Source organism: Tasmannia lanceolata, unplaced genomic scaffold (genome assembly GCF_043159265.1).
Source record: "Tasmannia lanceolata isolate RefF3 unplaced genomic scaffold, GAP_Taslan_0.1 ptg000018l, whole genome shotgun sequence".
In the NCBI taxonomy this organism is placed as follows: domain Eukaryota; kingdom Viridiplantae; phylum Streptophyta; class Magnoliopsida; order Canellales; family Winteraceae; genus Tasmannia; species Tasmannia lanceolata.
Window position 1 is genome coordinate 70,852,237 of NW_027518695.1, and position 12,647 is coordinate 70,864,883.

Below are 12,647 nucleotides of genomic sequence, written 5' to 3' on the forward strand. Positions count from 1 at the left end.
CGGGAACTGATATATATACTTGCCTCTTTTGATTGCTTGGGCCACCCAGCAGCACTGTACGTGGCAATCAACCTCATTGAATCCTTATGATGTGAAGTACATCAGCCCCTCTGCAGTCATTGATGCACCTCGGTTGGGTGTCCCAAGTAATCAAAAGGGGCGGCTATATCACTTCCCCTTAGCGTTTTAGGATTTCCTTTTTCTTGTTAGTATCTAAGGGGCGGCTATCTCACTTCACTATGTATGTTATGTCCCAAGTAATCAAAAGGGGCGGCTATCTCCTAAGTTTTATAGATCACACCCCCCCCCCCCCCCCACGCACCCCTCTCGCTCGCGTGCGCATAACAAAGACTCTCCGATCCACAGGTCTAGCAAGAAACGGATACCCTCCCCCTTCCCACGTTAAATCTAACTAATGTTTCATACCAGTGTCTTGAGACACATATAGACTTCTATGCACCCAAACCTTTGCCTATGACTGGGTTCCTACTCTCCCAATCCCCCCATCCTCGCCCGTACTTATTCCCAATGATTTTATGCCACAAAGCCTCTTTCTCCTCTTCGTATCTCCACAATCATTTTACCATTTGTTAATTGTCCAAGTCCTAGACCACCATTTGTCTTAGTCTACATACTTTCTCCCATCTCATATAATATTTCAGTAGAAAGTCTCTTTGGAGTTGTTCTAACCGCTTTGCCACTTTTGTCGGGATTTTGTAAAGTGACACGAAATATACTGGCATGTTTGACAAGGCCGCCTTTACAAGTGTAATTCTTCCTCCAAATGATAAATGTTGCTTTTTTCATGTCGACAGCTTCTTCTCAACTCTTTCCACAACTGGATCCCATTGTGCCACTCTGTCGATGCCGTATCCTCACCTTTTCATTTTCTTTTCAACCAAAGGGTTGTAGGAAATGCGTCATTCACCGTCGCTTTCATTTTCTTTCCAACAAAAGGGTTGTAGTGAATGCCTCTAACCGCATCTTTTTGTAACAAACCCCTACACATAGGGATTGTGTCTCATGTACCAGATAAGCTTCACATTACTGATTCACCCTATCTTTTGAAGATCAACGAACAATTGATTTTCCCACTGGATTTACGATCATCATTAAGAATTGGCTGGTGAAGTCTATCTCCTTTATCTGCTCATGCTTGTGGGAAATTTAAGCAGGGCATGCAATAATAGATTGTAAAATTTACATAGTTGTGATACCTCTTTGAAACACGGTTTACCAGAATTATGTGTTTTTACCTACTCCTAATCTTTGATTGGCCAACATATAATCCACATATGGGGTTTTGCATGGAAGATGGTCACTGTTTTTTGTATGATTGAGGGTAGACAATTGAATTTCTCAGTGATGGAACTCTTCTATGAATAGAAATATTGATTGCGTCTAGAAAATTGGAGACACTGGACATCTCCCTGCTTGCTAAAACACCCTAAACCTAAAGATAGAAAATTTGCATGTCAGAACTGTTTATGGTTGCTTAAGTTTTACTAAAGGCTTCCTTTTTTTCTTGTTTCTTTTTTTTTTCCAGATTCATTTGAAGCTTGTACGTGTTTTGGTTGCCGGTGCTGATTGCTTACCAGAAGAGGAATGTTTCCTCAATACCTTGTAGTCAGAAACAATTATACAAGAAATTGGAGAAAACATTTCTGAGGATCACCTCCACGTTGCCCTTGTCAGAGGCCAAGCCATTGCTGCTTCATTGCTTCAGCTTTCTCACCTGGGATCTTGAGGATTGCCTGTACTTGGCCTCAGCCTACAATACTTGGATCCACCCGGCAACTAGACTGCCTTATCTGCCTGTACTTGGACCCTCCCATGATGAGACAACCCAAAACTCAGTTTTAAACCCCACTGAAACCTCCAACCCCAACCTAGTCCCAAACTCCAAGAAACCAAATCCAGCATCAAGCCCAAAGAAAACCACAACTCTGGAGAGCAAAAAGGATAAACCCACAATCATTTCAAACAAATTCGACATCCTTCTCTGTGAGATCCAAGAAGAAGGATCAGATGAAGGTTCTGAGGAAGATCTATCTAATCCTCCTCCAAGACCTGGAATGGACAAGAGCAACCAAACTAATGGCAAAGGCAAAGAGGTTCAGATATCTTCTTATGGTCTTGAGGCCAATGGAGCCACCAAATCCTCTCCCCACCCTGATAACTCCACGGATTTATCCCCATTGACAGACCCAGTCAACACCCTGTTTTGCCCCAGACCCTATCTCAAATCTCCCTCCCCTTTTCAAACCCAACACCCCTCCCCCCATCCACCCCCCCACCCATCTCCCCCTCCCCTGGGTCAGGATCATCAATCCCCCTCCACTCTCCACCTCCCTCTCAACCCTGCTCACCAAATCTGCCCCCTCAATCCTCCCCACTTACCCAAGACCTGCACCTACCCTATGCAAAATCTCCATCAAGATGCTGACTCAGCCCCCATTAAAATCCTTCCCTTCTCCAATGATCAAGCTAGCAAGCTGGAATATTAGAGGACTTTGCTCTACAAAGAGAGGAGTTGCTCGAGACCTGATTGCCTCTGAAAACCTTGAGATAATCTGCCTCCTTGAAACAAAAGCAAAGAAGGATGACCTCCTCCCCTTCATTCAGGAAATCTGCCCCGATTGGAATGCTGTTACCAATTACTCTCATGTGATCAAGGGTAGGATTTGGGTTGCCTGGAACCCCCACTACATTAACTTCACTCCTCTGGGGGACTCTGACCAGCATATCCATGGAACTGTCCTTCACCTTCAATCACAAACCTCATGCTTTCTCACTGCTGTATATGCTAGCAACTTTGGGATTCACAGGAGAACCTTGTGGGACAACCTCAACAGTTTAAAGCCCCCAAACTCCCCGTGGCTGATAATTGGCGACTTCAACATTATCAGATACATCAACGAAACTCTGGGAGGAGCCAGCCCTAACAGAGAAGACATGAAAGAGTTCAATGACTGTATCGATCATTGCTCCCTGCTTGAACTAAAGACTATTGGCCCACCCCTTACCTGGTCAAACAAGTCAAAAAAGGATAATCTCAAACTGAGAAAATTGGACAGAGTTCTTGTAAATGATGAGTGGCTCTCCCTTTTTCCTCAATCTTTTGTAGTCAACAAAAACCCCGGCATTTCTGATCACTCTCCGATCATTATCCACTTGCTCCCGGAATCCTCCAGGGATCACCCCCCCCTTTAGATTTTTCTCTGCTTGGCTGGAAGACCTCTCCTTGTATGAAGTTGTCGAAAGAATGTGGCAAATCAATCTTAAAGGGACTCCCATGTTCAGATTAGTCAGAAAGCTAAAGTTGGTGAAACAAGCTATCAAAAACTGGAATTACAAAATCTATGGAAGAATAGACATCACCCTCCCAATTATCAAGGATCAACTAAATGAAATTCAATCTAAAATTGCCGTTGATCCCACAAACTATTCCCTCAGAGAGACAGAAAGACTCATCAGAGAAAACCTCATCATTGTAGCAAGAAAAGAGGAAGCCATTGTCCGTCAAAAAGCTAGAATCGATTGGCTAAATCTGGGGGACTCCAACTCCAATTTCTTCCACTCAGCCATCAACTCAAGAAGGAACATGAACCACATCCACGGAATGACAAAGCCCAATGGAGATATTTCTACCTCTAAATCAGAGATAGAAGAATCTTTCGTCAACTACTTCAAAAAACCCTTAACTCTACTGACCCCCACTTCTGGCAGGTCCCTGACCCTTTAAGGGTCATCTCCCCCTTTCAAGCTTCTTCCCTTACCGATCCTATCTCCAAAGAAGAAATTGAAAGAGTCATTCACCAAGCGGATGGAAACAAAAGCCCTGGGCCTGATGGGTTCAATGCTGCTTTTTTCAAGGCTTTTTGGTATCTCATTGGGGAAGAAGTGACAGCTGCTATTCAGAATTTCTTCCATTGTGGTAAAATGCTCTCGGAGCTAAACACCACTTTCATCACTTTGATCCCTAAATCAGCTGATGCAACCTCCCCAGACAAATTCCGGCCTATCTCCCTCTGCAATTTCTTATACCAAATTATCACCAAAATTCTTGCTTCCAGACTTAGTGGAGTCATTTGCGACATCATCAGCCCCAACCAGTCTGCATTCATCAAAGGTAGGCTCATTCAAGATAACATCCTCCTTACCCATGATGTCATGCATAACTTCCATTCAAAAGACTCCAAACAAGCCATCTCGACCTCCAAAAAGCTTTTGACAATGTAAATCTCCAAAGCCTTTTGAGTTTCATGTCCAAACAGGGATTCAATGATACTTGGTGCAACTGGGTATCTCAATGTATCTCCACCCCCTCCTTTTCTATCCTCCTAAATGGATCCCCTAAAGGCTTCTTCAGATCCTCAAATGGTTTGAGGCAGGGAGACCCTCTGTCCCCCCTCCTTTTCACTATTGTCATGGAAATGATGTCTTGTTTCCTAAACGAAGCTCTATCTATTGGCTCCCTTGGAACCCCATTTTCAAGGGGCAAAACAAAAATTTCTCACCTCCTTTTTGCAGATGACGTGATGATTTTTGCAGATGCAACCCCTTCCACAGCTAAAGCAATCCTTAGTTGCCTTGATAGATTCAAAATGTGCACTGGCCTCGACATTAACCGAAGTAAAAGCGAAATCTTCTTCAGTAAAGCCTGCACCCATGGTAGAGAGACCATCCTGGATATTCTAAAAGTTCCTGAAGGCACCCTCCCAATCAAATATCTTGGTCTTCCCCTAACCTCCTCCAGGATGAACTCTACTGATTGCATCCCCCTTGTTTTTAAAGTTAGGAAAAAGATCTCCACGTGGTGCAACAAAAACCTATCCCGAGCTGGGAGACTTGAGGTGATAAAGTCTGTCCTTAACTCATTTCAGATTTATTGGTCCTCTTCTTTCAACATTCCAGCTGGGGTGTTAGATGATATTGAAAAAATCCTGAGAAATTTCTTTTGGAGTGGAGAAGATCGGCACAAAAAATTTCATGCCATCTCTTGGGAGGTCATTTGCACTCCCAAAAGAGAAGGGGGAGCTGGTCTGAGAAGAATCAGAGACACCAACCGTATTGGCCAAATGAAGCAATTCTGGGGGCTGATTTCGAATAGGAAATCCCTATGGAATGACTGGGTCCAACTCAAATACATAAAAAATCAAAGCATTTGGCAAATGAAGATGCCCAGTCATCCTTCATGGGGATTTAGGGGAATCTTCCAAACCAGGGACATCATGAAAAATCACATTTGCTATTCTATTGGAACAGGGGAAAACATAAACTTCTGGGACCACCCTTGGCACCCTGAAGGGACTATATCCAACCAAATCTCTTCTGCCTCTCTTCAAACCAACATCAGTAAGAAAACCAACCTAAGTAGACTTCTCCTTAATGGCATCTGGGACCAGATGTTTGATCTCCCCCACCTCGCCGTCTTAGAAAAGACCATTTCTTCTGAAATCATCCGCCCTGGCTACCCTGATAAAGCTATTTGGAAACCTTGCTCAAATGGTATTTTCACCTCAAAATCAGCCTGGAACGAAGTCAGAATCAAAGCGCAGAAAGTTCCCTGGTGCTCAACCATTTGGTTTTCGGGAAACATTCCCCTGCATGCTCTCACAGCATGGCAAGCCATCAGCAACAGACTCCCAACAAGAGACCGTCTGTGTTCCATGGGTATTACCACTGATCAAGCTTGCCTTCTATGTCACTCTGGGCTTGAATCAGTAAACCACCTTTTCTTTAATTGCGCCTTCTCCAAATGGATTTGGAACTTTCTGCTCTGGAGATTTAATCACAGAAGGAAAATTGGCAAAACTCTATGTGATGAAGAAGCATAGGTGAGAAATCAATTCAGGGGCTTAAGCCAATATACCATTGCCATGAAAGTTTCTTTTGGGGCAGCCATATATTGTATATGGCAGGAAAGAAATTCAAGACTTCACGTCGGTACCCCAACCCACAAAAGAGATATTCTTCATCTGATCATCGACAAGATTCAAACTAGAATTAGATTCCTCCACCCCCATGATAATCATTCCCCCTGAAGTCTCCAATTTGCTCTCCATTTCAATATCCCTATCCATCTGAAACCTAATCTAACTCGAACCTGCTCCTGGATCAAGCCCCCTGTCGGTGTTGCCAAAATTAACACTGATGCTTCCCTTTTTGTTAATGGTGCCTCCTTGGGAGGTCTAATTAGGAATCCCAACTCTGTTCTCGCCCTCTTCTCTATTTCTGCTTCTGGGGACGACATCACAATCTTGGAGCTGAAAGCTATTGACTATGGAATCTTTTTGGCTCAGGAAAAAGCCCTCAACAGAATCTGGGTTGAATCTGACTCCCTCAATGCAGTCAATATTATCAACTCTCAAGTCCCCTGCCCATGGAAGGCCCTCACCTTGTTGGACAAAATCTACCTTGGTCTGGCTACCTTTGTTGACTGGAAAGTCACTCATGTTTGGAGAGAAGCAAACTCAGCTGCTGATTTCCTTTCAAAAGAGGACTGCCCTTGCAAGGGTGATGACATCCCTCCGTCGTCCATCCCAAACCCTCTCAAAGATATTATTGCAACAGATTCTGCTGGAGTCCCCTACACAAGGACATAGCTCTGTATCTCTTATGTTTCTTCTTGTCTCTTTTGTTCTTTTTGTTGCCTGGGAGCATGTTCCCCGCCTGTTGGCCTTTGAGCCCCCTTAGATTGTAATACTCTTTCTCATTAATTTTAGCTGGTCGGGGTCTGCCTAACCCTAACTTACTTACCAAAAAAAAAAAAAAAAAAAAAAAACTAGACTGCCTTATGGTGGTAATGCCAGTTGAAAGGGGACCATTTGTCTGGTTTTAGGAAGGAATATAAAAGTGACTTTCTTTTTAGGAAGGAACTCCAGCCTACAAAATCCAGCCTAATAAGTTTTGGTTTTTAGGAACATAAAAGTGGCTCTCTTTTTAGCATTTTCCTTTTACAAAATCCAGATTTAAGGGAAGAGAAACATGAAAAAAATAAGGAAGAGAAAAAACGGTAAGAAAAGAATCTCAATGGAATTCAAATAAATGTAGATGAAATCTCTAGTTCTAGTTTTAAAATAGTAAATATCATAATGCAACCTCTGATCTCTTATTTTTCTGATAGATAGAGATTCAGATATCCCTATAATCTCTCCACCAAGTCTTTCCCATATTGATTTGAAATCCCCCTTGATTATGGAACCTGCATTCCCTGATTGTAAAATTCTGAACTCCTCTTCCATCTAACACATGTTGATCGAGTGATGTTTCCTACTTGGTAATTTTAGGATCCAGTTTACCCAGAAAGAAATAATGACCTAGAAAAGATAACAATCTGTAAATAATCAATGAATGCGGAATCCAGTTTTATTGTAGAACTCAGAGAAGTCAGAAAAAACGTAACAGATGAATGGATGGTGTCTGAGTTTTTTACCCATTGCAGAAGCAAATCAAATTTTTTACCATCCCTGGACAGGCTATCTCTTGTTGGGATCTGGTAGTCAGGATGACCACCTCTTTTTCTTCTTATATTCCAGCTTCTTATATTCCAGGTTGTATCAATCTCCAATTCATGCAGATTGTTCGAGCTTCTGGGAAGGTCCATGTTTGAGTTTTAAAATAATGGCTCTTGTTCATCTAGATAAAAGTTTCTATATCTTATGCTTTGGTTAAGAGATATTTATATCTATCTCTTTGATGGTTTCACATCATCATATAACCGTGCATACATGTTAAGATGAAACTTTCCGAAGGTTGCCATGTTTGACACCTCATACTGTCTAACACTGACAGATGTGTCCATGCCTAAATAGTGTAGCCTTTATATACTGAATCATGAATGATCAAGGTCTCCTTATTGGGCTCTTTCTGTCCACATTAAACAATTGGAAGCAGGTTTTGATGTGGATCCATAATATCCAGGCACAGTTAAGTCACCGGTTTGGGTCTTTTTTTTTTTTTTGGTAATTGAACTGATTTGGGTTTCTGTTGCAGAAATCAAGGGAAACCCCACATTTAGGTTGATCTGTTGAAAATGGAGCTATAAGAGTAGCTTGAGTGACTTAAACTTAGCACAAACACGTTTCAAAAAAGGAGGACAGTAAAGGGTGGCACATTGGATCGATACGATGTTAGATCAGTGCAGGGGTTTGGATGTAAGAAGAGAATCTCCATGGAATTCAAATAAATCCTGATGAATTTGCACGATTACAAGAACAAGGGCTTATGAAATCTCTAGTTTCTGTTAGAGGCAGTGAGAAGAAAAGAGATTCGGTGGAACTTGGTTGCTTGAAGCATTACATGGGTTCCATCTAAGTGGAATGCTACCACGTTGCCTCCAGCCCCTATTTATACAAAGTATAAATATTGAGAGGATAAGGATGAGAGAATAAGAGGTTATGGGCTTCAGCCCATATGGGCCCAAACACCTGGTCCATTATCTATGGGCTTATATTAGAACATATATCCAACAGTTTCAGCTTTAAAATAGTAAAAATCATGATGCAACCTCCGATCTCTTATTTATGAGATATAGAGATTTAGATATCCCTATAATCTCTTCACCAAGCCTGTCCATACTGATTTGAAGTCCCTATTAATTACGGATCCTGTGTTCCCTGATTGTAAACCTCTAAACTCATCTTCACATCCCCAACAAATGATGATCGAATGCTACTTGGAAATTCTAGAGTTGACCCAGAAAAAATAATGACCTAGAAATGATAAGAATCAGAATCAAAATTTATTGGAGAACCCAGACAAGTCAGAAAAAAGTAATGAAGGAAAGAATGGTGTCTCAATTTTTTTTAACCATTGCAGAAACAATTAAATCAAATAATACATATGTACAGAATATCTATTGATTGATGTCTAGTCATATTTATCTTGTGTTCTTTGTTTCACCATCCCTGGACAGGCCATCTCTTGTTGGGATCTGGTAGCCACGATGACCACCTCTTCTTCTTCTTCTTCTCTTGAGAACTCCCTTGGGTTTTGTCGGTGGCATTCCTGGAAAAGACACGATTGAAAAAGAGCCAAGATGTTTTCTTGGTTGAAGGAGGAGGAGTCCATTCATGGGGTAATCTCATGGATTGAGAGAGTCTCTCGTACCTTGTGTTTCCCCTCACCTCCCAAGAGAGCAAAGAGCTCTTGGATCTAGCTATTTTAGAGGAGGAGGAGGAGGCCCTTTTCTCGAATCTTAGGCTTAAGCTTCCCCTGCTCTTCTTCTCCTCTATTATCTCCTCCTCCATTTTACACACAGGAAGAGAGAATTTGGAAATAAAGGCCAAGTGTGTCTTAAAGGCTTTTGTTATATTTGACTTCCTCTGTGTGAAAGCTTTTTTTCTTATTATATTAAGTTATTTGACTTTCTCCGCTGTTTTGTTGATCTCCATGTCGGTGTGCCAAGGACCAATCACACCGGCGTTTGTCTTGCTTTGAGGTTCAGTCAAAAAGCGAGAGTGGGCCATATCACGGTTGGGCCCATGTTGGTCTGTATCAACCATAGATGGGCCCTCGTGTGCTCTAATTTATACCTTGACCTATTTAATACTGTAGATATTCCTTTGTAAAGTAGTTTTTTAGTTTTTTCACAACTTGGGTGTGCATTATATATCAATTTAAATTAGGGCAGTGATAAATCGACTCCCAAATATCTTAAATCGACTCCGTTTGTGTCTTTCTCTCTCTTCTCTGGGTTAGAGAGAAAGAGGAGAGAGATAGACACACGGGGTCGAGTTAAGATATATGGGAGTCGATTTATCACTCCCCTTCAAATTAATCACTACTAATCACTATAGATTTTGCATATATTCTCTTTGCATCGGATAGAAAACACACTAAAGCACGCTCTCTAGTTTCATTGTAAGAAACTGAACATACATGTTAAAAATTTAAACTTTGTAAGAGAAAACAGTTTCTACACACATGTGTCGATAAGTTATCTACACACTAGCTTAAAATACAGTGGAGGGCATATTGTTTGGGTGATCCAAACCATTCATTTGATTGGCCCTCACATATATAGGGTGTCCATAAAAAATTACATCCATAGGGTCATACCAACCCTACGATTTGTGGAGGTAAAATGGACGTGTATAAACTTTCACAAATCTGTCCATTTTTTGCCTCCATGGTTCTAAGGGTTAGGAGGATCCTATGGAGCTGATTTTTTGTGGACACCCTATCTATGTGAGGACCAATCAAATGAATGGTTTGGATCACCCAAACAATGTGGGCCTCCACTGTAAAAATAAATAAATTTAGCTATGGTTTTGTTTCTTTCTACATAAAATGGGCATAAAAACATTTCACGCCAAATTTATTTTGGGCCCATTTTACTCCAAAGAAACAGGGCCTATGTAAAACGATAGGACCAAGGATACTCCCATTTAATAAAATTGTGACAAAACACAAAATGTAAGACCTTGGGATCCAACTAAGAAAGATTAATTCCAATGGATCATGACATAGACATAGGTAGATCCGAACCAAATTGGGTCCATTGACAAATTCCAATCTTAAGGGGAATGGTACAATGAGAAGCTCTTATTACAAGAAGCATGAGAAGCCCACCCAATGTCAGCATCGTCCTATGGTTAGAGGTCTGCATTTACAGGTACATTATGGGGAAATCACATCCGTTTGGGACATTTGTAAAATAGGGATTTGGTCATCTGCCATTAACATTCACAAGGCATTGATCAAACAGTTTGTGATCGTCCCCTAAATGCAAGTTTCAAGTCAGGAGGGCTAAATCATGACAATGCCATGTGGCTCGGCCTAAACTAGGCTTGTTGAGTAGTGACTTTATATGGTGTGTGCGCCTAGCTGCCTTGATGTTTTATTCCATAAAAGACTTGGTTGTGGTTGGATCAAATATCAAGGGTGGCAAGAACATGCAAGAGAGCCAAAAAGATACAAAATCAGATTGAGATAGACAGAGGGAGACAGGGACTGGGGTTTGTTAGTGAGGGGTTGTATAAAAGACTAATTCAGTTCTTTTTTAGCCTGTAATTTATTTAGGGACCAGGGCTAGCACATTAAATTTTAGGCTACCGATATTGGCACTGCTATGTTTTGATAATTGCACTAACTTACCATGTCTTTTCTTTTTTAACCAGTTGCTTACAATTCCCAAAAAGCTCTTAGCAGCCAAGTAAAAAGAAAACACAAGGTGAATTAGTGAAATTATCAAAACATTGCAGTGCCAATATCAGTAGCCTAAATTTTATTTATAAGGTAAAGAAAATTACAAGTGGGGACGTCCCGCCTAAATCACCTCAAAACCTATAGCTATACTAGAATTACTTACATCGAATACTTTGAAGACCCAAGACATCACTGCTTAAAGCACTTCTAACTTAAGTAGGAAGATCCCTCCAATGCCTAAAGGCAGTATTGGATTTCATATCACAAGCATAGTTGGCCAAAATGTTGGCAACTTAATTGATTGGCCCCTCTCTACAGATGAGACATCCTCAGCTTCAACTCTAGAATGAGAGAGTGCAGTTCCTGCAAAATAAATTTACCGGACCAAGGGATTTCTTTATTGTCTCTGAGCATATCAATCACCTCCCGACTAAACGAATAAGGATGCTTATGCGCTGAGCATTTCTTTAAATGCCCCTATCTAAGATAATATGATCAAAAGGTAGCCTTTGCACCTATGAATCGGCATCAGGCCGGATCGATGATTGTTTGCAAACCTTATTCGTGGAGTTCTATTTGTACAAACGAATCGATCAGAATCGGCATCTTATCCCGGTTTCTATTTCATTTCCTGTGTAAATGGAATTAAAAAAAAAAAAAATTATTAAAAAAATTCTAGTAAAATTTTCATTCTGATAAGGACTGAATCATAACACCACCTCTTGGGCGGTGGGAAACAGATTCTGGCGTTTCCCACTCTAACTCCACCTCGATGTCATATTTATCTCCTGATTCTGTTCTTTTTTTGAATTAAATGCCAAAATTGAACGTATTTGAAATAGAATGCAGATTCTAGTGCTGGATCTCTCAGTCCAAAAGTACCTTAAATCTAAAAGATTTTAAGCATAATGTTATGTGCATATAATTATGGTGTATATGGGTAGTTACAATCTAATTATTATCTAGTTGTGGGAATGTGTTTTTAGAGTTATGGGTGTTAGTTATGGTGTATGTGTTTAGGGTAGTGGGTGTTAATTGTTGATGGTGTGTGTTGTAAGTGGGGAAGTGGATGGGTGATGTGTAACTACTTTGTGTTAGTATTTAATGAGATGAAATGAGTATTATAATGAGAATAAGATGAATTTTAAAACAGCACAGGCAACTTTGTTTTGAAGGGTCATGGTTCCTCTCGAATCGAGCCATTAGGAGGTCCGGTTGTCTCGAATCAACCTCTCTCCACTCTCTTTTCTATTTTCTTTATGTTTATTTGTGTGACGGCCGATTTGGCACGTAACACATAAGTTGCTAATTTTTAAATCACAATTAAAAATTGCTTTGGCCAATGCTCTCTGAGTGAGCCCGATAGAACATAATTATATGTTCTCAACGATAAATTTATACAGATAAGTATTCTCTTCTTTGACGTGAGCGTAAAATACGGAGTAGTCCATTTTTTTAATCTTCCACCATTTTACACGCTTCATAAATAATTC

At 40.8% G+C, this 12,647-nt stretch overlaps 1 protein-coding gene across 1 annotated transcript; it reads left to right on the plus strand.

Moving 5' to 3' along the window:
* The first annotated feature begins 2,439 nt into the window (after positions 1-2,439).
* LOC143850679 (uncharacterized) lies at positions 2,440-3,213 on the plus strand. The gene has a single exon (XM_077359904.1). The coding sequence runs from the start codon at positions 2,440-2,442 to the stop codon at positions 3,211-3,213; it is 774 nt and encodes a 257-aa protein (XP_077216019.1).
* The last annotated feature ends 9,434 nt before the right edge of the window (positions 3,214-12,647 follow it).